We start from the raw sequence: 24,675 nt of genomic DNA on the forward strand, positions 1-24,675 counted from the left end.
GTAGAAATTGATTTGTTCACAAGAATATACCAGGAGGAAACTCAGAAGTAACTTGGTCTCTAAAGGATGGGCAAAAATCCTAAATAGAAAATATTAGGGGAAAAAGACCAAGTAGACACTCTAGGAAGTATGTATTGCACAGACACCTCTTTCATGTTAAATAAGGCCAGTTTCCAGTCATCTTATCTCTTAGATCTAGTGATTTAATGGGTCTAGATTGTCTCTTCTCCATATCTGGCTCTTTACAGCTGCTTCCACATTATTGGCCCCAGCATGGCCTGGCAGGAAGATGCAAGAGTCTGGAGGATTCAGTTATTTTTCCCAGCAGGGAAACTGACTCAATTGGTAGCTTCACTGGAGCTCAGTTTCCTTATCTTTAAAATGAAGGTTTAGACTAAATTAAACTTAAGCTTCCTCTAGTTCCAATATTCCAGGATTCTGACTTCACTTTCTGCAGCACTTATAATTGATAACAGTGATAGAAATAATACCATTCTTGATGCAGTTTTGAAGGAAAAATTAGTTATTCTTCCCATTACAGAAATCTTTGGTGTTTACATGTTAATGTCCAAAGTGTAGCAAAAAGTAGGTTTACAGTTGTAGGTAAGCAAAACACAGTTTATTCTTGTGTTATTAATTACTTATTGTATTATTTTCTATACAAACAACTGTAAACCCACTTTTGTCCCACCCTATACTATAAATAAAGGTCTTGCAATTAAAACATAATTTTAAGTTGTTTTGTTTTTGCTTTTGTTTTGGGGTGTGTGTTTTGTTTTAGTTTTGCTAATTTCAGTTTGATGAATCAACACGGGTCTATGTTCAGTCAACAAAGGAACTGGATGCCTGATTGCATTTCAGAACAATCGTGGGAAAAAATGCTTTCCCAGTGATTCTCATTGTTTCCCCCTCGGTATACTGTAAGGCTATGACAGATTCCCATCACTAACGGGGCTTAGATGAGAGTGTGGGCTACCAGTCAGGGTCTCTGGGGAAGAGGGAGTGATGTGGAGGTGAGGAGGGTGTGTCCACAACTTGAAACGGCTCCTAAATGATTGTTGTCTCCCATTACCGCTCCCACTCCCCATTTGAGAGTCTCCATTCTGAAGATTAAACAGATTCACACACATGCTAATTCAAGACCATCTCTTTATCTGCGTTCCAAACTAAAGAACTACTTTACCTAGGCGTGTATATTCTTCATGCGTTGCATCACATATTACCTGAATTCCGAAGATGATTTTTATGTAGTGCATTACTGTCCACTGTTCTGCACACCGTGAAGGAGAGGAAAACTGATGCATTACACTGAACAGTTCATGAGAACTGTTCTAAACAAAGATAGGCCTATTTCAAATAAGTTATGTCTTTGGAATCTAAACAAAGAATATAAGCACTGTATATAGATAAACTGTGTTATTTTGCAAATAGACAATGTGCCTTTTGAATAACCCCTATGCTCTATTCCAACTAAGATAAATGAAGAAATGTATAGCAAGTATTTTTAAGGTGAAATTTTTAGTCTTTGTAAAGTGCCTGACAATAACTATCATCAGGTTATTGAATCCTGGAAATAGTATAGACTAATTAAAAAGGGGGACATCTGTAATACTTTCAGCAATAAAGATAAATTTAAAATAAACAAACAAATAAATAAATAAATAAATAAAAGTGTATATGCTGGAGTCAGAGTACCTGGTTTGAAATTACAGCTTTACCAATTATTAGCTCTGTAGTGTTGGACAAATTGCTTAATCTCCGTAGGTCTCAACTACATCACCGTTGAAATGGAGGTAATAATAATATTTACCTCAGTGCTATGTTTTGGATTTCATGAGCCAGTGCTATAAACTGTTCAACATTGTGTTTAACTTCTAATAAGCCATTGTGTCAGAAGTAAAACCTAAAGAAGGTGGTAGTTCACATCTTTTTTTTTTAAACATAAAACCTCATAATTTATGATAATACAGGCTTTTCAAAAATGAAGCTTCTACTTGCTAATTTATATGAATTGACCCCCAAATCCTGGTCATCTACTAGCTAGTTGAATCCTGGTCAAATCAACCTTCAAATAGTCGTTGGTTGCTTGCCACAAATATTATTTAGTTTTCCTCTGGTATGATGATGATTTTAGTTCAGAATCTGCATTAAAAACATTTTATCTGTCACTAGCAGAAACATTTCTGCATAAGGAAGCAAATAGAGCTGCAAATAGTGCTCCTCATGCTTCCATGTTTGTACATGAGTCACGGGGAGCTAGGAGCTCAGAGATTCAGGTGCAGTGCCCCCATCGCCTGAAGTAAGCCCCAGGAATCTGCATTTTTACCCTCTACTCTCCCAGTTGATTCCAATGGACGTGGGTCCTGGGACCACACTTTGGGAAACATTTACCTATAGACTACATGAGAGTGGCACTCAGAAGACTGTGGCTATGGATCTAGCCCTGCCATAGACTCTAGCTGTGCATACTCGTGACTTCTACTTTGAGAACATAAGAATGTAGGTCAAATATGTTGAGCTTTTTGAAAGTCAGAATTAAATATGTTTGAAGACAGTGTAACAAAGAGAATTTATGAGGCTAGGAATCATAAGACTAGACATCTAGTCCCAGACCTGGTAAATTATGGAATGTCTCTGAATCTTAGTTTTTCCATCTTTAGAGTTAATGCCATATCCACTGAGCGTGTCGTATCTAACTAGGATGTAAGTTCCATGAAATCAGAGGCTTTGTTTTTGCTCACTGCAGTATATCCAGCAGCTAGAACAGTGCCTGGTACATGGCAAATACTCAATAGCTAATTGTCAAATCAATGAACTACATCATTCGAAATGATCTAATGAATTCTGGGAATAAAAACACAAAAATGGCACAGTTCCTTCCCTCCAGAAGCAGACACATACAAAGACTACAGCATAATTAAATGAGAGCGCATTGTGGAAATTAACTGAGGTGATGTAATGAGTCACTTTTCGAGTTGTAAGGTGATGGTGGTACTTGTAGAGAAGCAAAGTAAGAATGCAAGGAGTTCAGAAGTGGATCTGTTAACCCTTTAAAGCATTTTCTACAGAGGTCTACTGTCAGTTTGAAGTCAATGCCATGATAATCCAGAGAATAGTGTTTGTGTTTAGTGGGGGTGGGAATATGAAATGGGGCCAAGGCATTCATAATAGAGAAAGGGGATTAGAGTGAAAGGGCACGTGAGCACCCACGTACATACATAGATCTGTGCACATACATGCCTGCATGTGATGGAGAAGACAGCAACTGGTTGAAAAGGATTGTGAAGAGAACGGAGTAATGAAAGAAAAGAATAAAAAATGTAGATATATCTAATTTTCCACCTAATATTCCATCTAATATTGTCCCTTAGTTGTGCCCATTTTAATTTTTTAGTATCCATATTGATAAAAGGGTCAGAACTGGGAGTTACGTTGGAGTAGAGAGTTAGAGGAGAGTGGGCTCAAACCAAACAAAAAACAGACTTGATCTCCTATGACTAATACTTGATTTCATTGATTGCTTAATATATAATAACATCTTCTGTTATTTTGGGTGGTTTTTGTTTTGTTTTGTTTTTAAGGCTGGAGGCTAGTCAACTAATTGTAAAAACTTCATAATTCAGGAAGTAAAAAATGCTTTTAAGTCAATCTAAATCATTTTATGCTTGTTGCATAATAGCGGAATTATGTTTAAAATTCACCCACTAATAAATACATGGAAAATGGTTTCCTGTGCTGTGAAAGGAAGTGTGGGTTTTTATAATCATTTTTAGACTTCTTTTTTTATCATCTCTTTTCAAAATGTGCATACTGACATCTTTATATTCTCCCTTTTCTATTTAAGTTCCAAGTTTAAATTTGTACGTCTCTAAGACAGAACTTTGTAGCATGGGATCCAAGAGTCTCCCTTAAAGATGGTGAACCTTCTGACGCTGCTGGAAAAGTTCTGTGTGTCATGCACGTTTTTCTGGAGAAGAGGGCTCATGACCAAAACAAGGGCCTGGGAGAAGAATTGCAAGACTACTATGGGGACTGAAATTTGTAGTGAAAAGTATTTGAAGTTTATCAGTGCATTTTTTTTGTTTATATAATGACCTATCTTTAAAAAAACAAAACCTTTCTGAAATCAGAAGAGAAATATCATGGGTCTTGGAAGGTGTGTTTTACCGCATGGTGCGTTTCTGCAGGTTCGATTCCCGTCGCACTTCAGTTCCGACCTCAAGGACCTTCTGCGGAACCTGCTGCAGGTGGATTTGACAAAGCGGTTTGGAAATCTGAAGAACGGTGTGAGCGATATAAAGACTCACAAGTGGTTTGCCACAACAGATTGGATTGCTATTTACCAGAGGAAGGTGAGCCTTTCCCTTCTCCAAGTCAAAAGCTTTTTTAAAGCTGGAGTTTAAATTATATGTAGTAGAAATATTTTCTTTTTACCTCCTTTTTATTGAATGTATTGGGGTGACACCATTAACAAAATTATGCAGACTTCAGGTGCACAATTCTGCAACACATCGTACACTGCATTGTGTGTTCACCACCCCAAGCCAAGTCTCCATTCATCACCATTTATCCCCCCCCTGCTATTATGAATGTGTTCGCTTTCCCACTATAGTGGAATGTAGGATTTCTATGTTTTTATTGTAATTGACCACCTTACTAAATTCTATTATTGATTTCCATAGCTTTTCAGTGATTCCCTTGGACTTTATTGACAGATAATCACAGGGGGTGGATGTATCATTTGCCTCTTTTTCAATATTTGTATTTTATTTCCATTTTGTTTTATTATATATACTAGAACGTGTAGAATAATATTTTAAAACAGTAGTGCTGTTAAACTACTTGTTCCTCTTTGGAACGGAAATGCCTTTCCTATTTTACCATCAAATATGAAGTTAGCTCTTTGTCTTGGATAAGTATTCTTGATCAATTTAAGGAAACACCCTCGATTCCTACCCAGTATACTGTATTTTATCTTTGACATATTACTATGATGAAGTGTATTGGTGAGATAGCCTCATATCCCTGAAGTGAATACCGTTTAATCATGGCCTATTATTATTTTAGTATCTGCCTGAAATCAATCTGTAAAATTTTCTTTAGGATATACTTCGTGTTTTATTAAAAGTCATATAAATCAAAATACTTTGGCAACCACTGGTGTAGATATTAGAAAGGACCCTGGGCCAGTAGTAGAGAACCATAAATTTGAGACTTGCTATAGCCACTTATTAGTCACAGGAATTTGGTCAACTTTCTGTTTTATAATCTGTAAAATAGTAATAAGGACACCTGTCCTGCCCTCTCATAGTGTTGAATTGAGGAAGAAATGCTATAGCCATGCGTATGATTATTTGTGAACACTATCAATGCTGTGTAAGTTGGTGTATTATATTTTCAGCATTTAAAATATTTTCCTCAAACATATTCAATACTCCACATAATCTTTATAAAGACCACATTTTAAATCATGGAAAGACATTTTAGGTTTAGGATGCAAGGAGAAAAATATTCAGAATTCAACAATTCTGTAATTTTTAAAGAAATTTGTTTTTTCCAACTTTCAGAAAGTTTTGATAGCCAGGTATTTTAAACAAAATAAACTTGAGAACTTAAAAAAGAAGGAGATTAAAAGTGAGTCTAAGAGTTAACCTGTAACCTTAGGAGAAAGAAATTAAGGAAAAGCAGATGGGAAAATAAAGGCTTTAGAAATAAGGAACTGATAAAAGAAAAACTTGAATTCTATAACCTTCAATACCAGTATTTGATGCCAGTAGTAAATTATCATAGAAATCTCTAAAAGTGTCATGCTGGCCTGTACTATTCCTTGAATGCAAATGTTGAAATTAATAGCAAACCTACTGTTGGCTGCTTTTTCTAATGCTGTTATCGTTTAGGTACTTATAGGCATTTAAAGATGCCATTGTGTATTAAGTGGAAGTTTATTTTCCTTAGTGTTTGGAAACTCTCCGGCATTTGTTTTTCCTCTTATTCCAAAATGTGTGGATTTTTCCTCACCACCAAACAATTAACTATCAACCTGGAGGCAGCGTCTTATCCCACAGGATAAGGGCTCAGGGCCACAGAACCCCCACCCCCACTTCAGACGCCAGGCTCAGGTCCAGTCCATCACCGTGCTTCTGACTAACCGGCTATAGAGGTTCCCACACACCCCTCTTGGGGTTTGATTAATTTGCTAGAGTGGCTCACAGAACTGAGAAACTTTACTTACTATATGACCAGTTTATTGTAAAAGGATATGACTCAGGAACTGCCAGATGGAAAAGCTACATAGGGCGAGGAATGTGGGAAGGGCTCAGAGCTTCCTGCTCTCTCGGAGATGCCACTCTCCCCAAATCCCCACCCGTTCAACAATCCAGAAGCTCCCCAACCCCATCTTTTTGGGGTTTTATGGAGGCTTCATTTCATAGGCTTGAATGATTAAATCATTGCTGATCTTTCAGGACTGAACTCCACCTTCAGCCCCTCTCCCCTCCCCTGGGTGTCTGAATGTTCCAATCCTCTAATCCAGCAATTTTCAAACTTTTTTTATCTCATGGCATGCATAAACTAATTACTAAAATTCTGGGGCACACCAAAAAATATATGATATTTTTGCTGATCTGACAATAAAAGAGAGGAATAATTTGGATTGACTTACAGAAAAATAGTAGTAGTAGTAGTTACCTACCCTTTTTGCTCCAAATTGACTTTTTAAAAAATCAGGTGCTTATATTTGTATATAAGGATTTCAGGTACCAAGAATTAACCAATCAGATGCAGCCTCATTATGTGATGTGAAATAAGATGTAACTATTATGTGACTTGTGTAATTTATGGTTTGAGACAGAGCATTCACACTGGACGGAGACTGTGCTATTGGCTGCTGTCATTTTTTTATTTGACAATCTAAGGGAAACAAAGTCAGTGCCCTGGACTAAATAGTCAGGTACTGCATGTTTTAAAAATACTTGCAGCACACCGGTTGAAAATAGGTGCTCTAATCTCTGGGTTGATCCCCCTGGCATCCAGCCTCCACCCTTAGGTTACCCAGGGACTTCCTAGAAGCTGCCTCATTAACATAACAAAAGCCACCTTTACCCCTCTAAATACTTAGGAATTTCCAAGGGTCTTAGGACCTCTGTGCCCCAGGTTAGAATGAAGACCAAATATATTTCTTCTTATAAATCGCCAATATCACATTTCTTTTTCTCTCATCTCAATTATAGGTTGAAGCTCCATTCATACCAAAGTTCAGAGGCTCTGGAGATACCAGCAACTTTGATGACTATGAAGAGGAAGATATCCGTGTCTCTATAACAGAAAAGTGTGGGAAGGAATTTAGTGAATTTTAAAGATGAGCTAGGAGACGACATCAGAGCTCGCGCTCAGCCTTTGCACTCTGTCGGGAGGTAAGGGTGGAGCTGAGGCCGCCCTGCTGAAGCAGTTCCCCGGCTCCTCATTCCATCGGCTGAGCGAGGCCTTGGTGCGTCCCCTGTGTGTGCACTGCGCGTCCACCTGTGTAACCAGGCACCGCTCCGAAGCCGTCTGTGCCGTCCCGCGGGACGAGACGCGTCCCTGCTTCTCTTTGGTTCGTCTTGCCCCTCTCCTCCTACATCCGCCTCTTCCGTTTCATTAGTTCTTCTCCTGGCAGCGCTCCGTTTCATTTTGTTGGTGTTTCCGATGGGCAGTGTTGTGGCTGCGTGATACTCGAAGGGAAGGATACCTGTTGCTGTTAGCAGTTCTTGTCAGTATTTTTTGTTGGTCAATGGCTTGAAGATATACTTTCTAATAATTATTTTTACTTTGAGTAGCTCAGCCTCAGTTTTGCCAGAACTCTTGATAATTTTTGAGGAACGTTTTATCACCAAGGAAATGTATACAAATTAAAACAATAACTTTCTTAAAACTCACTGTTCTGGCAATAAATTTGGGTAGATTAATAGAGAGCAGCTAGACCTAGCGATGTGGATTCCTGCAGATCAGACATTCTGTGTCCCCTCACCTCTTTTTTTATGTCATCCCCCCCCTTGAGTAATTAAGTGACCAGCCTGTGCAGCATGACAGACGTGCCTCATTCACAGGAAAAACTAATGACATGGATTCTCCTCACCCAGATCCTCTCCCTTGGTATCAGCATTTCTGTAGGTATCAGAGAAGAGTCCTGAGATTTCTAGACCTGGACTCTTCCGTGAGGGCTTTAGCCAGTATTTTAATAGAACGTGACTAATGAAAGTGACAAAATTTTAAGTTTCTCAAATAAGTCCTCATTGTAGACTTTTTAAAGAAAAATAACTAAAAAGAATAGTAATGTGGACTTTACTAAATCAAACAAACGGCTTAATTTTTGTAAACACTATAGACCTGCTCTTATTTAAATGAGGCTTTCCGGTCTTTCGTGCTTTGCTCTTTTGTCTCAGTCAAGGACGAAGGCAGTTGCTCAGGCGATTATTCCGATGTACTGTACTCGTCGGCCTGAGGTAGAGGCACTGTGGCAACCTTGGCTTGTATGCTCTGCCTCATCGGCGAGGAAAGGGACAACTTTGTAAAACAGCCACGGTTGTATTTTAATTTTGAGCAGTGCTATTTTCAGATATGTAATAATCTCCAGCCTCTTTTCTTTCAGTAAACAGAATGTGTGATCATGCAGATACAATTTTAGCACTGGAGTTTAGGTTTTTTAATATACTCTTTTGCCAACTGACTTAATGTTGTGGTCATGTGGAAATTTCAAGCACTTTTGCACATTTAGTTTAGCGTTTGTTAAGAAATCCATGGCTTAAAATATTTTTTTCCTTTGCTTTTAAATTTTTCCACCTGGTTTTCTCTCTGTGTCAGTGACCTATCTTAAAACAACACACCAAAATAGCTGAAAATAAACTGTGCTCATTTTTTTATGATCAATTTACATGCATATAAGAGTTGTTTTTAATCAAACTGATCTTACTGTATATAAGCATTCTATTTGCTTCATTTATCGGTGCAGGTAGGTCGCTGACTCTCCTCCTTTTCATCTCTCCCACACCTTGTAAAACCTTTGAAGACATTGGAAAAGCCTGTCTGAGATGTTCTCTGGATCAATCTGTACATCTTTTGGTTGTCAAGTGTTTCTGCATGGTTTTGTCATTTATAAGCTGATAGTGATTTCAGCTTTTGGTCCACCTGTATTTAAAATGTGCAAGAAAAATATGAACTACTTTGCTGTAGCAAGTTTATAATAAAAATATAGCATCATGTTAATAAACTTATAAAACATCATTTGTATAAAATATTTTAATTAGCTCTTTTGTATTTCATTTAGACCCAAGAACATGCTGATCATTGTATTCTATATGTATGCTACAAATTCTATGGTGGCTTTGTTGTATATTATTGTAAAATTTATTTTAATAAATCATGGGGATGACAATTTGATGATTACATTTTAGTTTTCAGTAATTCAAAAGATTTCTATGAATTCTAAAAATATTTTTTTTAATGAAATTGCTAGTGTCCAGCACTACTTGCTGTAGAATCTATCTGGGTAGATGACCCATAGGCACTACATTATTGGTTTTGAGACCTATTTAGCCATTCCATTTTACTCTGTTGAAAGGACATGAGCAAGCTTTTAAATATATCAAGGGAGTCTATTTCCAACTTATCAAGTACACGGAATATCTTAAAATTATACAAAGTTCTCATTTTCTGCCACAGTTTAGCCAAGGACAATATGAAAATTTGAATAAAAAATAAGGGGCATAAATTAGTACTTAACCTCAAATTACATTATTTAAAACAGAAGAAATTATGTTTTTATTTGGTAAATAATAAGTAGATGGCATGGGAGCCCTAGAAATCAAGACATCTGTGTTTCAGGCCTGGTCCGTCAGCATCAGCATGACATTGGCCTCAGTTCTCTCCGTAAAATGGAAGATTTCCATTAGGCAGTTTCTAAGGTCCCTTCTAATTTTCACATGTTGTGATAAGATTCTTTTTATGACATTTTGAAGGAATAACATGGTTTGAAGTGAATCTGGTTAAGGTGATCTTTTAGGGTATCTTATCTCTTATAGTGTTCTTGCAACTCTTTGAATATCATGAGAACTTTGTGTCTATTCAAATTCTCTCTTCCTTCACTGATGCTAAATACCAATTGATATCAAACTGTCAACCTACCAAAAAAAAGATATCGTGGCTTGTGGGTATCGTTATCATGTTTTTAATATGTTTTCATATTGACTGCCCATTGGCCTGAAAATGCTCATTGTAAGCTTGAAAAAAATTTTTTTTCTTTCCCACTGATTTCCCCCCCTGCTTATTGTAAGAATCAAATGAAATAAAGTATGTGAAAGCACCTTGTAACCTGTAACCTATCAATGTAAAATGTTAAGGTGTATTGTTATTTCATCATTTACTTCTTTGTTTAGAATGGAATTTCCTATGCACTACTGTAGCTAGGAAATGCTGAAAACAGCTGTGTTTTTTAATTAATCAATGTAAAATTAAAGTATCTTCAAAGGATAAAACAATTTGAGTATTGAATTCTAGTTGTTGCCCTTCTCTCCTGATTTATTTTCTGCAGATACTACAGATGCTTATAGATCCCTAATTTTTATGTTTGGGTTGGTCTTTTGGTGGTGGAAACGGGGAGGAATGCCCACCAGGCTACCCCAACTGGGTGTTTACTAAGAAACTACTAAATTTATTGCAGAGCTTCAAAGAGTGTTTCTAGTTCTTCCTCATGCTTTAGTGTAAATTGCTCTTAACCTAATTAAGAAAATACTTATCATTAAAGGCTCATCACTACAAGATCTCTCATCCTTTTATAATAATAAACTGTGAATTTATACATTTTTCCCCAGAAGTGCTTTTGAGCTTCACATTACCTCTTCCAGTGTTAGCCAGGTTGATTAGTGTGTGTTTCTATAATTGTCCTTGACCTCAGGAAATAATTTTTAGGTAATTATTTTAATAGCTTACCATTTTTTATTGCTGTGATTATTACTACAAACATTTATACATATTGATACATTTTAAAGCATGGTGCTTACTATTTTTATACCAGTGCTTCATTTTATCATTGTTAGAGCTTAATATAAATTCCAGTTTGCTCATTTCCTTGTATAACTAATTTTAAAAATAGGAACAGACCTTCACTACAGAACTGTCATTATTTGAACTCCATTTAATTTTTCTTTTTTATGCACAAATGTTGAATATGAAGTTAAATGCTTTCATTTTCACTTTCCTGAACATTTTCTGTATGCCTTGTTTAATAGCTTTTCTGTCCTCTGATAAAGACTGAATTGTGTCCCACCAAAATTCATATGTTGAAAGTCTAAACCCTAGTACCACAGAATATGACTATTTAAAAAGATAATTAAGGTAAAATGAGGTCATATGGATGGGCCCTAATCCAAAGTGACCCGTGTCCTTATAAGAAGACGAATCTCGGGGGGGGGGGGGGGAGGGCGGAAGGGGGAGAGATTAACCAAAGAATTTATACCCATATATGCACAACCCAAGGACACTGACAATGGTGTGGAGAGGGACTGGGGAGGGGAAGGAATGGGGTGGAATGAGTCATTGGGGAGAAAAAGGGACATCTGTAATATTTTAAAAAATAAAAAAGAGATTAGGGCCTAGAGAACACATAGACTGAGGGAAGACCATGTGAAGACATAAGAGGAAGGCAGCCATCTACAAACCAAGGAGAGAGACCTCAAAAGAAGCCAACCCCAGTGACACTGTGATCTTGGAATTTACCTCCAGAACTGTGAGAAAAATTTCTATTGCTTAGGCCTCCCAGTGGTACTTTGTTATGGCAGCCCTAACAAACTAGTACATCTACTGAGCACACTCCCATGATGCACAGTGTATTCCCATGGTGAAAGGCTTGCATTGGTCTTCCTTCAGATGCTTTATCCTTAGCTAAAACTGAACTAACCATAACCACAATTTCAAAAAAAATTGGATGTCAGTAGTGTGATCACAAACCTTAATGCACCTGCTATCTTGTTTCTATTTTTTCCTGAAATGCAAACAGGAAACTATCACTACTTAAAGTGGGGGAAAGCCTGAGTAACTGAAACTACCCCTAACCCCTGGTCAGACTTACCCTTGGCATCAAGCTATCCTCTTGAAGCAGTGCTAGTACAACATAAAATTGAACATACCAGACTCAATGAGTTTAGAGTCTCTCTGCCCATATCTTTTTTTTTTTTTTTTAAATATATCTTTATTGATTTCAGAGAGAGGGGAGAAAGAGAGAGAGAGAAACATCAATGATGAGAGAGTCATTGATCAGCTGCCTCCTGCGCGCCCCCGACTGGGGATCAAACCCACAACCCAGGCATGTGCCATGACCAGGAATCGAACCCCAATCGCCTGGATCCTACCTAGGTCGACGCTCAACCACTGAGCCACACCCGGCAGGGCATCTGCCCGTATCTTAATGGTCATATTAATGAAGCAGCCAGAAGGAAAGTGGGAGTAGGGATAAAGGGTTGAGACAAAAGCCCAGGTGGTTTGTCATCTGATTGTTCAGTGGGTAGTAATGCTCACAGCAAGTGATTTACCTTAATGTATTAGTTTTCTATTGTTACTGTAACAAATTACTGGAAACCTGGGGGCCAAAACAACACAAATTTATTATCTTAAAGCTCTGGAAGTCTGACAACTGAAGTGAGTCTCACTGGGCTAAAATCAAGGTTATTCAAGGCTGCACCTCCTTCTAGAGCTCTAAGGGAAAATCTGTTTCCCCCAGTTTTCCAGTTCCTAGAGCCTGCTCACTTTCCTTGACTCTCATCTCCATTCCTCCATCTTCAAAACCAGCATCATTGGCCGAGTCCTTCCCATGCTGCATCCCCCTGACTTCCCCTTCTGTCCCCTCTTCCACTCTTAAAAGACCCTTGTAAGTTTAGCCCACTTGAGTAGTTCAGGATACTCTCCCCATTTTAAGGTCAGCTGATGAGCAACATTAATTCCTTATTTGCCATATAACCTTATGCATTCATAGTTTCTGGGCGTTCAGGCATGGGTATCCTGGGGTGAGAAATTATACTGACTACCACACTTAATAATGTCAGTTTAGGGGAAAATAAGATTATCTGAAAAAGAGGAGTAAAGACAATCCTCACAATTCAAAGAGAACGAAGGCTTAAATAATTTCCTGGGCATAGTGCTTAACATGCAGTGAGTAGTCAAGTACTTTGTCACAGAACTTAACTGAGCAGCAGTATCCGTTCTGTGTGTCTTGAAAGATACTCATCATCACTGTTCTTCATCAAATTACAAGTTCAAACCTCAGTTAGATACCACTGCCCACCAATAGAATGACTACAATTAAAAACACCGATAATACCAAGTGTTGGTGAGGCTATAGAGCAACTGGAACGGTTATGCACTGCTAGTGGGAATATGAAATGGCACAACCACTTTGGAAAACATTTTGGCAGTTTGTTACAAAATTATTCACTTATATGACCAGCCATCTACTTCTAGGCATTTACAGAAGATGATGATAACACATGTCCACACAAAGGCATGAATGTTCACAGCATCTTTATAACAGTCCCAAACTGAAAACAATCCAAATGTCCAGCAACAGGTGAATGAATCAACAAATGGTGGTATATTCATACAATGGAATACGACTCACCAACAAAAAGGAGCAGGCTACCAACAGAAGTCCAGCATGAATGCATCTAAAAAAATATTCTGGTTGTATACATTTATCAAAACTCATTGAACTGTATACCTAAAATGAGTATATATATCTTAGTAAAGGTGATTTTTTTAAAAACATAAAAAAGCAATTTTAGAACAGATATAATTATAGTAGTGATCTGGAAGATATGGTCTAGGAAATCTCTCTGAAATAATATTCAAAGGATAAAGATAGAAAAATATCAACGATAAGTTAAAAAATGGGAATTTAGCTTCAAGAGACATGATAATTGTCTGAACGTTCTAAAAGGAAAAGACAAAAAGCTGGTAATGTCTTCAAAGTTCCAAATGATTGTTTTACTTAGACTTATACACCTAGGCAAACTATTGTTTCATTGTAAAGGGGAGACTCTAGTTCCCAGGTACCCTAACTCTGCCATTTAGATAGACCTGGCCAATGGGAATTGATGGTAAAAGACGGAAGGGAAGCAGAAAGAAAGGTATAATCAGAGTGTTTCCCTCCCTGTCTTTGATCTGTACCATCTCCTGAGTCCTCCACTGTCCCAACTTCTGGTCACTGTCATGGTTCCATGTTCCACCAGGTAGCTCCTGAGCTCTATGAACCCCAGCTCCTTTCTTTCCTCCAGTCCTAGGGCTGATAGAGCTCCCTACTGCTGCTCATAGTCCTAATATTATGACTGGTACTTACTTTTGTTATATGAAGTACAGCTGTTTATTCTTCCATCACCTGGGTAACCAATTTCGTCTATTAAATCTCCTCTGTTGACCCTCATGCATTTAATATTCTAGTGTGTTTGATGTTAACATAACAAGTGAACAAGCAAACAAATAAACAAGGTTGTTGTTACTGAGAAATGTTTTACAAAGAGGATGAATAAACATTGTGACTTGTTATAAAGTTTTAGGTAAAGGCTTACTTTAAGTACAATGGAAGCATGTGAACAAATTTTTATTTTAAGACTGAAAAATAACATTCAATTATGAAGACCTGATATGTTCATTATTAGTTTCACTTTACAGTCAAACGAAGTAAGGACCCAAGTGTATAATTTCTCCTAGGCGATACAGCTACTATAATGACAAAGTTGGGAATCAAGCCCAGATCTTTTGACTGAGGGTGAAATGTATTTTTCATAAAATTTCATTAGCAGTAGGTTGTGGTTACTTTGATGAACTCTGGTAGTTCCTAAGGTAGGGTGGGGACCTTGGGGGAGAAAAAAGAAATGAAAAAACAAAACAAAACTCTGTTGAAATACCTAGAATGGTTTTTATTTTTCTGACAGGACCCTGATTGATGTTTCCATTATCACCACTCCTATTCTACCTTCCACCAAAGGATCCTAGCCATCACAGTGAGACAAGAAGAACAAGGGTGATCCTAGCCATCACAGGAAAAGAAGGACAGCTTCCAAAGGGCGGCTACGGAGTCTCTGAAGCTGCCCCAGAAGCCAAGCTGTGGTAACCCCTCCTCTTCCACTTCCTTTTGCAACCAATGAAGGCTGATCCTACTGTTGTAAAAAGAAACAAAGACAGAGAGAGAGAACTAAGGTGATCCTAATCATCACAGTAAGAGAAGAAACAACAATGCTGTAATAAAGACAATGAAATAAACTGTGAAAGTTTTCCACCAACTGATACTCAAAAAGGAACTTCTAAAAATGTATTTTAGGAAGAAGAAAAATGGTCCCAGAAAGAAGAACTAGCTTCTGAGAGATCTAAAGATATCATCATGAATAAGAAATGAGATAGACACAAAAGAGCTTTAAAAATTGGAAGGGAATTCTGATCAGGCTGGAACTTGAAAGATACATAAACTCTCCTTTTGTTCTCCCACCCTCAGTCCCAAACACAGGAATGCACAGTGGTAAGTGGGGGGTTGAAGCCACAGACTTACTAACATAAAAAAAAGTTTTCTTGTTACAATGAGATAATTACAGTACATGCAGAAGAAAAAGATAAAGAGATTAAAGAAAATTCAAAGGTGGTAATGGATATTGAGAACAAAGATGATCCTCTATTGTCATCTCTGAATTATGAAATGAATGAATGACCGAAAAAGTATTCAAATATATCATACAGAAATTTTTTGTTAAAGTAAGAAATTGAATTTATATAGTGAAAGAAGATACAGTTTTTCAGGAAAATATGACACAGAGCTTTCAATATCAAGCCATATTCTAGTGAAGGTTTTGAATTTTAATGATTAAAACTTTATGCAAAAAGGTCAAGTCACTCCAAGGTGCAGACAGAATCAGGCTAGCCTCAGATATCTTCAAAACGATATTCAGTGCCAAAAGATAATTTAGCAATGGCTATAAAGTTCTAGAGAAAAGAAAGTATGAGCCAAGAGTATTATACCCAGCCAAGTTGCATTTAAAGTCACAAGACAGGTTCCTTTGAACAACCAAAAGAAAGAAATAGAAAACCTATACACCCTTTACATCCAACTGAATATATGAATCAAAAACTTTATAATGGGGAAACAGTGATAAAATCCCCTGGTGAACATTGAATCTGTCTAAATGTCATACTAAATTATAAGCAACTATAGTGATGACAATTATAGAACCAAATGTAAATGTTTTAAACCTTGACAGAATTAGAATAAAATAACTAATAAAATTGGAAGGTGGGAAAGGGAAGTGAGACTGGTAATTTTCTTAACTTTTATGGCAGGAAGTCAACTAATAGAATCTAAAATTAGTACATGTGGTTAAATAAGATAATGACTCTAACTTCTCAATGACTTTAAAAAATAATATTGCAATTCTTTTGTGGGGAAGAAGCATTTATCGGCTGTTTTCACTTTCACTTCAATTTCTTTTTCTTGTGTTAAATTTAATTACATTTATTTTCATTTCAGTTTCTTTCAGTAAATTGGATTTTATATAAGTAAAATTAAATTGAAGACTTTCTATTAAAAAGAATGATACAATTTTTATAAAATTTGTTCTATCTAGCTCTCTCTCTCTCTTGTCTCTATATATGCACAGGGAGAAGCCTGGAATAATGTTACTGATGGTATGGGTTATTTTATAATTCCTCTTCTGTGCTTTGTCAAGTTGCTCAAATTTTAATGTAATTGATGAAAATTAATTAATCAAAAATAAATTTGCCCAATGACAGAACATTGATACTTTTAATGCATTTTTAAAAGCATCAAATATAATGAGACTTACTCTTAGCAATTAAGGCATTTTGACCAGTTAAGTCTTCTTGAGAAATACTGACCCCTTCCTTTCAAGATTGAAAATAAGATACTATTTCACTGATAATGTTTTTGAGCAGGCCACCAGAAGTCACTGAAATGGCCTCACTAGCATAATTATTGTCATTTTTAAAATGTTTTCATCTCATTCCTTATTTCCAAAGCTCATGAGCACTCTTTCTTTAATAGCCAGACCAATGTCATGTGGGGAAAAAAGACTAGTCTTTGCTGCCCATTCATTTTTTCACAGGGCATGTTAAAAGCTCATACTCAATGAACACAACCAACTTATTAGATTTTTACTATTTCTGTAATACTAAGTCAAAGTCAGGAAGCACATGGCTCAATTAGTGCAGACTGACCTCTGTGAATAGAGTATGTGGTTACTGGCATCCCACTGAAGTGTCAGTGTCCTTCTTTGTTGCTTACTGATCTGTGGACAACTCATTCTTGTCTATACCATGACTCAGAACACAACCACTAACCAAACAAAAGGTTTCTTCCAAGTGATGAAAAAATGAAAAGCTGCTGGACACTTCTCCTTCACATCTACTCAACACCTAAAGCCTGATGTCAGACTACTCGTCAGTGGTCTTGCCTACATTGTTCTAGGTTGTATACCACTGATTTTTTTTTTTCTCGTTTTGCTTTCCCTCTATACATACTTGTCATTTGCTTGGGGCTGGTTTTGCACACTTCTTAATATGGTATGATTGGTACCATTTCTTGATATAAGAAGGAAGACTGAATCTTGCTTTTTTCCTTTTGGAATTGATAGTAGTCAAGGCTCTTTCATTAGCAAGTGACAGACCACACAAGGCAAAGTAGCTTTAGCAAAAAAAAACAGAAGCAGAGAACTCACACACCAGGAAGTCTGAGGGTGGACTTCTGTCACAATAAGATCTAAAAGATCAAACTATATCATCTGAACTCTGTGTCTTTCTCTCCATCTCTTGGCCCTGCTTTCTTCAGAGTTGACTTCCTCTTCAGTAGGTCCTCTGCATGGGGGAGAAACTAAAGCTACCAGCCACTCCAGGCTGATCCGTTCCAGAGTTTGTGGTCCCAGATGAAGGAGAAGGTCTGCCATGCACTATATTGATACCCAAAGAAGATGGACCTGATTGGCATCCTCACCAGAATTAAGCGGATTCGGGAAGGAGGAGTTCTCTGAAGAAAGACGTGCTGGTCAGACAGAAGAAACAGCTAATGCTCACAAAAATCTCTTCTACATTTTCAACAGCAACAATAATTGTATGGAAAAGAATGACTTTGTGTGTTCTGGAAAAATTTTATGAGTTTACCAGAGTGATAAGTATAAAAACTTCACTGGTACCATACCATTATTAAGAATTTATCCTAATAGCCCGGCCGGGCGTGGCTCAGTGGTTGAGCGTCGACCTAGGATCCAGGCGATCAGGGTTCGATTCCAGGTCAGGGCACATGCCCGGGTTGCGGGCTGCAGCTGATCAATGACTCTCATCATTGATGTTTCTATCTCTCTCTCTCCCTCTCCTTTCCTCTCTCTGAAATCAATAAAGATGTATTTTTTTAAAAAAGAAAAAGAAATTATCCTAATAAACAACATCATGCGCTAGGGGCAAATCCTACAAAATCTTACTTTCATAATTTTCTGGCTCTTCCCTCTTACCAGTTTTATTTTTATTCTGCTTGTGAGATCATCAAACTCAGAAATTTATTTGTCCTAATATTTACATAGATTCACAATTAATATTCTCACTGAAATCTACTTCACTATTTAAGATTTTTAAATTATTATGAGGTAGAGTATTTATTTTGCTATTTTCATTGCTACCTTTTTATCACTGCTTTTATCTTTTAATAAACTCCTTGGGGACTTTAATACATTTCTAACAAAATGTGAAATTTGACAATAACATGTAATTAACGTAAAGTGTTATTCGAAACAAACCCTGTTAACTGAATGTTATTTCAGGGAAAATGGCCAAACAGCACTTGCGGGGCTCTGCAGTAGTTATAAACATATTCATGAATTTTTGAACATTTCTTTCATTGAGAAATGAGGTCTGTGTCCCCTCCTTTTGGACCTGTACTGACTTTAGAGACTTGTTCTTAACCAATACTGTGCAGTAAAAGTGACAGTGTGTGACTTCAACGGCCAAGTCATAAAAGGCAACGCAACTTCAACCTTGTTTACTGATACTCTGACTTGGAGGCTGAGTCACCTTGTAAAAAGTTCAGCTACCCTGAAGTGCCATGCTGTGAGGAAGCCCAGGCCACACGTTGAGACCATATTTAGATATCAGAGTCAATATCTTCATCTGAGGTCCAAACCCATAGCCAGCAGCCACCAGACATGTGAGTAAAGATGCTTCCAGATGATACCAGCTCCCTCCATGGAGTCACTCCCACCTGCTTAGTGTGCCTAGCTGAGGCTCTAGACATCTTGATGCAGAAACAAGCCATTTCTACTCTTACTGGTTTGAATTTGTGATCCATGAAATCTCTGAACTTAATAAACTGGTTGCTTTAAGAGATGAAGTTTTGGGGTAATTTGTTATGCAAAAATAGACAACTGGAGCAGGCATATCTTCATAAAATATTAAGAATATAATATTAAGAATAAGACTCTATTGTGTGCAATCAGCTGGGCAAAAGCTAAAAGGTCTTAAAATATAATCATGGTGAAGATGTAGAGCAATCGAAACTCTCATATACTGCTGCTAGAAATGTAAACCGGTCAACCATTGTAGAAGGCAAACCTAGCAAAATCAAGTAAAATTGCCCATGCACATGCCTAGTGACCTCAGTTCTACTCATAGCAATATAGCCCAGAGGAACTTATTTGTCCATTTGAAGATATGTATCAAAAATACACATTGCAAAATTACTTGTCATAGCAAAAAAATTTCAAGCAATGTAAGTATCCAGAAAAATAAGAATGAATAAATAAACAGAGGTAAATTTACATGATTGAATTCTGTGTGGGAGAGAAAATGAACTCAAGCTACAAACATCAACATGAATGAACCTCAGGAGCATAAAACAAAGGGAAGAGGTAATTGCAGGAAAATCTGTAAGTATGGCACATCTTACCCAAGGTTCTATACACACATATACCTCAGCATAGTGGTTACTAGCGAAGATTATGAAGCCAGACTAACTAGCTGGTTTCAAATTACACATATATACCATCCGGGTGTCTCTGGGAGTTACCCAACCCCTCTGGGATTTGCTTTCTTCATTAGTAAAACTGGGATAATAATAACTAAAATAATATTACCTATATCATAGAAGATTTTATGAAAATTTAGCACTTTTAAAGCCCTTATAAGAGTGCTTGGGACATTTTAAGTGCCCATTTGGATAATATTATTATTTATAAACTTAAAAGATCATGTGAAAATGATGAACAGCAAATTCAGGATAATGATTACCTCTGGGGCAGAGATGAGACAAAGGATGGAGATAAAACCCAGGAGGAAAACACAAGGGGCTTCTGTTGTATTATCAGTGTTTCCTTTCTTAAACTGGAAGGCATATACAGTAGTGTTCATTATATTTTATACATTTTTTATGTCTTAAATATTCCATAATAATTACTGAAAAGAACAATGACTATCATGAAGATTTCTTGGGAAAACCTTCACTAAATGTACATATTAATTCTTTGAAATGACACTTTGAGCCAATATGGAAAGACCTCTCCTGGTCAATAAATAATAGAAATGTTAAGCAAAATAGAACAACAGTAGTGAACAATCTCAGATGATTTCATAATAAAATAAAGGTGCTACAAATGAAGAGAGAGTTCAAAGCCATAGTGCAAGCAGGAGGGATGCAAGGGTGGCTCAGAGGAATAGTGGACTAGCTAGAGGTCCTAGGGACTGGCCACTGGGAATTTTACTGCCACTAATGTTGGGAGAGGAGATGTGGCCTTAGGCACATACAAAGAGAATGCCTAGAGCCTAAAGACTGAATATCAATGAAAAGGGTACTGGAAAACTCCAACCCCCATTCCTGGCCAATAAGAGGAAAGAAGATGGTCATTTGGAGTAGGGGGAAGGGACATTAACACACACACACACACACACACACACACACACAGCTTGAGAAATCATGTCCCCAACTCTGAAACTCACACAAATGTGAAGTCACAATGTATGGTTTGGAAACTCAAGCAGAAGAATTAATAGAGAAACTTGTCTAAGACTAAGCATCTTTGTCAGATATAAATGAAAAACCATATAAACATGACACCTCCACAACTCAATATTCTCCCTAGAAAAAAATCTAAAAGTGATATTTAAAAAATTAAAAATCACATGAGGAAATCAACTGTCACAAGGCAGAGTTGACAAATCCAACAAAATGAGAAATTAGCACTCTAAGATCCAAAAAACTAAGTAATCCATCCTCAAAAATTAAATTGTAAGAATATGGAAAGATTGGGAGAAAAGACAAATGAAAATTCTTGAAACAAAATACATAGTCATGGAGAAGAGAAAGAGCAGACTAATATTGCTTAGTAACCTATGCACACAGGTACAGAGAGAATTTAAAAATTGGAAAGAACTGAATGAATAACTCAGAATGCAGCACAATGAGATGAAAAAATGTGTAGAATAAAATGAGAAAATCTAAAATATATCAAAGAAAGAGCAGTAGAGATTCAATTTTCAGATCAATAATGACCGACAATTTTCCAGAATTAAAGAAGCATGAGTTTTCAGATTGAAAAGTACATCAGGACCGTGGAGAGGTGAATAAAAGCAAATGACTAGATACAGCAGAGAAGCTGTAGGGCGTCAAAGAACATGAGAAAATCCTCAGAGCAACCAGAAAGAAAAACGTTACCTATAAAAGAGGACAATTAAAAGACTTTTTTTTATCAGTAAACATAGATGCTGAAAGATCACAGAATAATATCTTCAAGAGCTGAGAGTAAATATCTGTCAACCTACAAACTATTTCAAGTTAAGCTCTCCAGCATGAGGGAGGCAGAGAAGACATTTTCAAAGTCAGCCTCTTACTAAGAGAAATACTTTTTAAATGTATTTCATTAAGTGAGCCCACAAGGAGTAAGACACAAGAAGCAATAATAAACAAAGGAATCAGCAAATATTTTAGTAGGCATTCACCATAAATAAATAAAATCAGACTTGTGAAATGACTATGAAGATTATTTCATAGGTCTTCCTTTTGAAGCCACAAACCACTTCTAACTACACTTTGAAAAACACTGAAATAGGTTTTCTCCAATAATTCAAAGGTGGTCCAACACAGACATGTTTTGCTCCTTTAGTGTCAATATTTACACCTGTTTATCTTTCTGATGTTATTGCATTGATTAAGGTCCAAAAAAGGCTTGAATAGTAATGGTGTCATGTTCTTCACCTAAATGCAAATGCTTTTAATATTTACTGTAAAGTAAATGTTTGTGACAGTTCTTGGATATTTCCACTATCTCATTACTAAAGCTTTCTTCTATTTATAATTTACTAAGTTATTTTTTTAGTTTTAAAATTAAGAATGGATGCTAACGTAGTGAATTATAATAACAAAATAACTGATTTACTAAGGTTGAATGAGCAAACAGCAATATAAATGTAACGGAGTCACAAAATTTATTTCACACTCCACTTGGGGTTGAGAATATGTAGCTCCTTTACTTGATCCCTTATCGGTCCGGTTGGTTCTCCCCTCCACCAATTCCCCATCCTCTGGCTAATAAAATAGCCTTATGCTCTTCAATTTAACGCATGATCCAGACTAAAAAATCAAGCAGCTCCTTTAGAAAAAATTCAGTCCCTCTGAGAGTTCTCCCCTCCACCTGGTTCTCTACGTCAGATAACATGTCTGCAGAAGAGAGGGAGAGGCTTTTCTGGTGTGTTCCCATCGCATTGGGGAAAGGGGGTCCTGCCCCTTGTGCTGGACCTTGGGTGTGGCTGGACAGCATCTGCAGCTCTTCGGCATTGTTCCTCCACGTGTCAGGCACGATGCTGGCACTGAGTCTGCATCGTCTGCTCTTTTGCAAAGGTTACCCCAACTCTGTTCCAGCCTCATTGAGTCCCCCCTCCTCTCAGCTCACAGCATGTTTTGTCCACATTAGACACTCGGCTGACCCCTGTAGTGACTCTCAGGCACAGTAGCTCTAAACATACAAAGTACTGTCTTCTGCTGTGAGACTGCAACTGGCATTTTGTTATTAGTAATTAAAATACCAAAGATCCTCTTGGATTCAAGGGATATCCTTCACTGCATACTCTCAGTTACTTAAGGTCTAACACACTTTCTTGGGTGGGCAAAAGAGCACAACTGACAGATGTGGCCCCACAAACACCCACGGGAGTGTGTCACCCATGAGATGATCACCATTGTAGAGGTCAAGGTAGGAATGTCCAGGGTTGCCAAGCCACTTACTGTGGCACCTCCTGTGCTGTCACAGTGCTCTAGTGCCTCGCCTTCCTTTCTTCATCTCACCAGATAGCCTGTAATTCCTGGCAGGCAGGGACTAGGTTGTATGGCCCTGTGAATCAACCTGGCAGTCCTGTCACATAACATGTGATGATTGAGTGGCCTGGGGAAACTCTGGCCACATTAGCCCAATGAAATCATACATTAAATGAACTAACATAAACTGTCGATTCTGGTACACAAGCACAAAAATTGGATTTTACAGCTATTTTCCTCTATCAGCAGCATCCTAAATGGAATGAGCAAGGGCTTTAAAATATCATTCACTGGTTGTACAGAATTGAGGAAGTTGCTTAGCCTCTCCGGTCCTCAGTCTTCTCACATGTAAAATGGAGATTTAAAAATGCAAATAAAATTAAAACAAGTTAAAAAAGGGAAGCATCCAACACACTTCCTGGTTCCTATAGGTATGCAGTGGATGTTGCTCTCTTCCTCCTTGCTCCTTTCCCTCGGGGAGCTGGGTTTTATTTTTGCTCACGGCATCTGCCCTGCTACAGTTGGGCAGGTTGTGCGACACCATGGGACTGCTCTTGAGGCCAATCTTCAGGATAACTCTTCCAGTCTGTGGGCTTGGCTGGCCAAGCTCCTTGTGGAGACAAGTGACCCTTTGTGCCTGTTCTTTCCATTTTTAGAAAGATGACTAATCTGCTCTCTGTCTGAGAGATAAATGCCTTGTAAATTGTGGTCCTTGCCAAGATCTATGACCACAGTGCAGGGGCCTGCAAGGTTAACAGGGTCCTGGTACTTCCTGAGGTGATGTCACCATGAGATTAAAAGCCAGGCCTAGGGTGGCCTTGCTCGGTGCATCTAGACAGGAAAGTGCCTGCACACCTGGACAGGAACACATAGGGAACACCGTGATGAAGAGCAAAGCTAACATCCATTCTAGTTAACCTCTTTTCCTCTGAAAAAAATGGCCTTTTTATAAAACATTAGCCAAGTGTTGCTCTTTTTGTCTGGGTCATGTGGAAAATCATGTTATTCTAGAAAGGAAATGAAGTGGCATTTCTTGGCAGCCAGTTTTGAATTCTGCATTTTAAATCAGTCAAAGAGCTTCTGCAGCTGGCGGAAGATAGAAATTTATTTGAAGAGAGGGACGAGAAACTCATCAAAGAATTACAACTCCTCCGGGTAATTTTGATTATAAATAGGACAGATGCCATCTGCCTAGCATGGCTTCTTCATTCATTCATTTGTTCATTCAGAAATATTATTATTAGACATGTCAGTTGTGAGGGCCCTCTCTTCAGTACTCGGGATACAAAGATGATAAGACACAAAGATGGGGGACATGTACTTGAACAAGTAATTAAAGCCACATGAAACAGGTGCAAAAAAAT

The 24,675-nt window shown here is 37.6% G+C and overlaps 1 protein-coding gene across 7 annotated transcripts in view; it reads left to right on the forward strand.

Annotated features, from left to right (window-relative positions):
* Positions 1-8,793, forward strand: part of PRKACB (protein kinase cAMP-activated catalytic subunit beta) — a 94,122-nt gene extending 85,329 nt beyond the window's left edge. For all 7 annotated transcript variants that reach the window (XM_081144731.1, XM_081144728.1, XM_081144727.1 and 4 more), the window contains 2 exons: positions 4,188-4,352; positions 7,230-8,793. In XM_081144731.1, coding sequence (XP_081000857.1) covers positions 4,188-4,352; positions 7,230-7,355 — 291 coding nt within the window. In that variant the 3' untranslated portion in view covers positions 7,356-8,793. The remainder of the gene's footprint in view (positions 1-4,187; positions 4,353-7,229) is intronic.
* The last annotated feature ends 15,882 nt before the right edge of the window (positions 8,794-24,675 follow it).

This window comes from Miniopterus schreibersii (genome assembly GCF_964146895.1).
Source record: "Miniopterus schreibersii genome assembly, chromosome: 8".
NCBI lineage: Eukaryota > Metazoa > Chordata > Mammalia > Chiroptera > Miniopteridae > Miniopterus > Miniopterus schreibersii.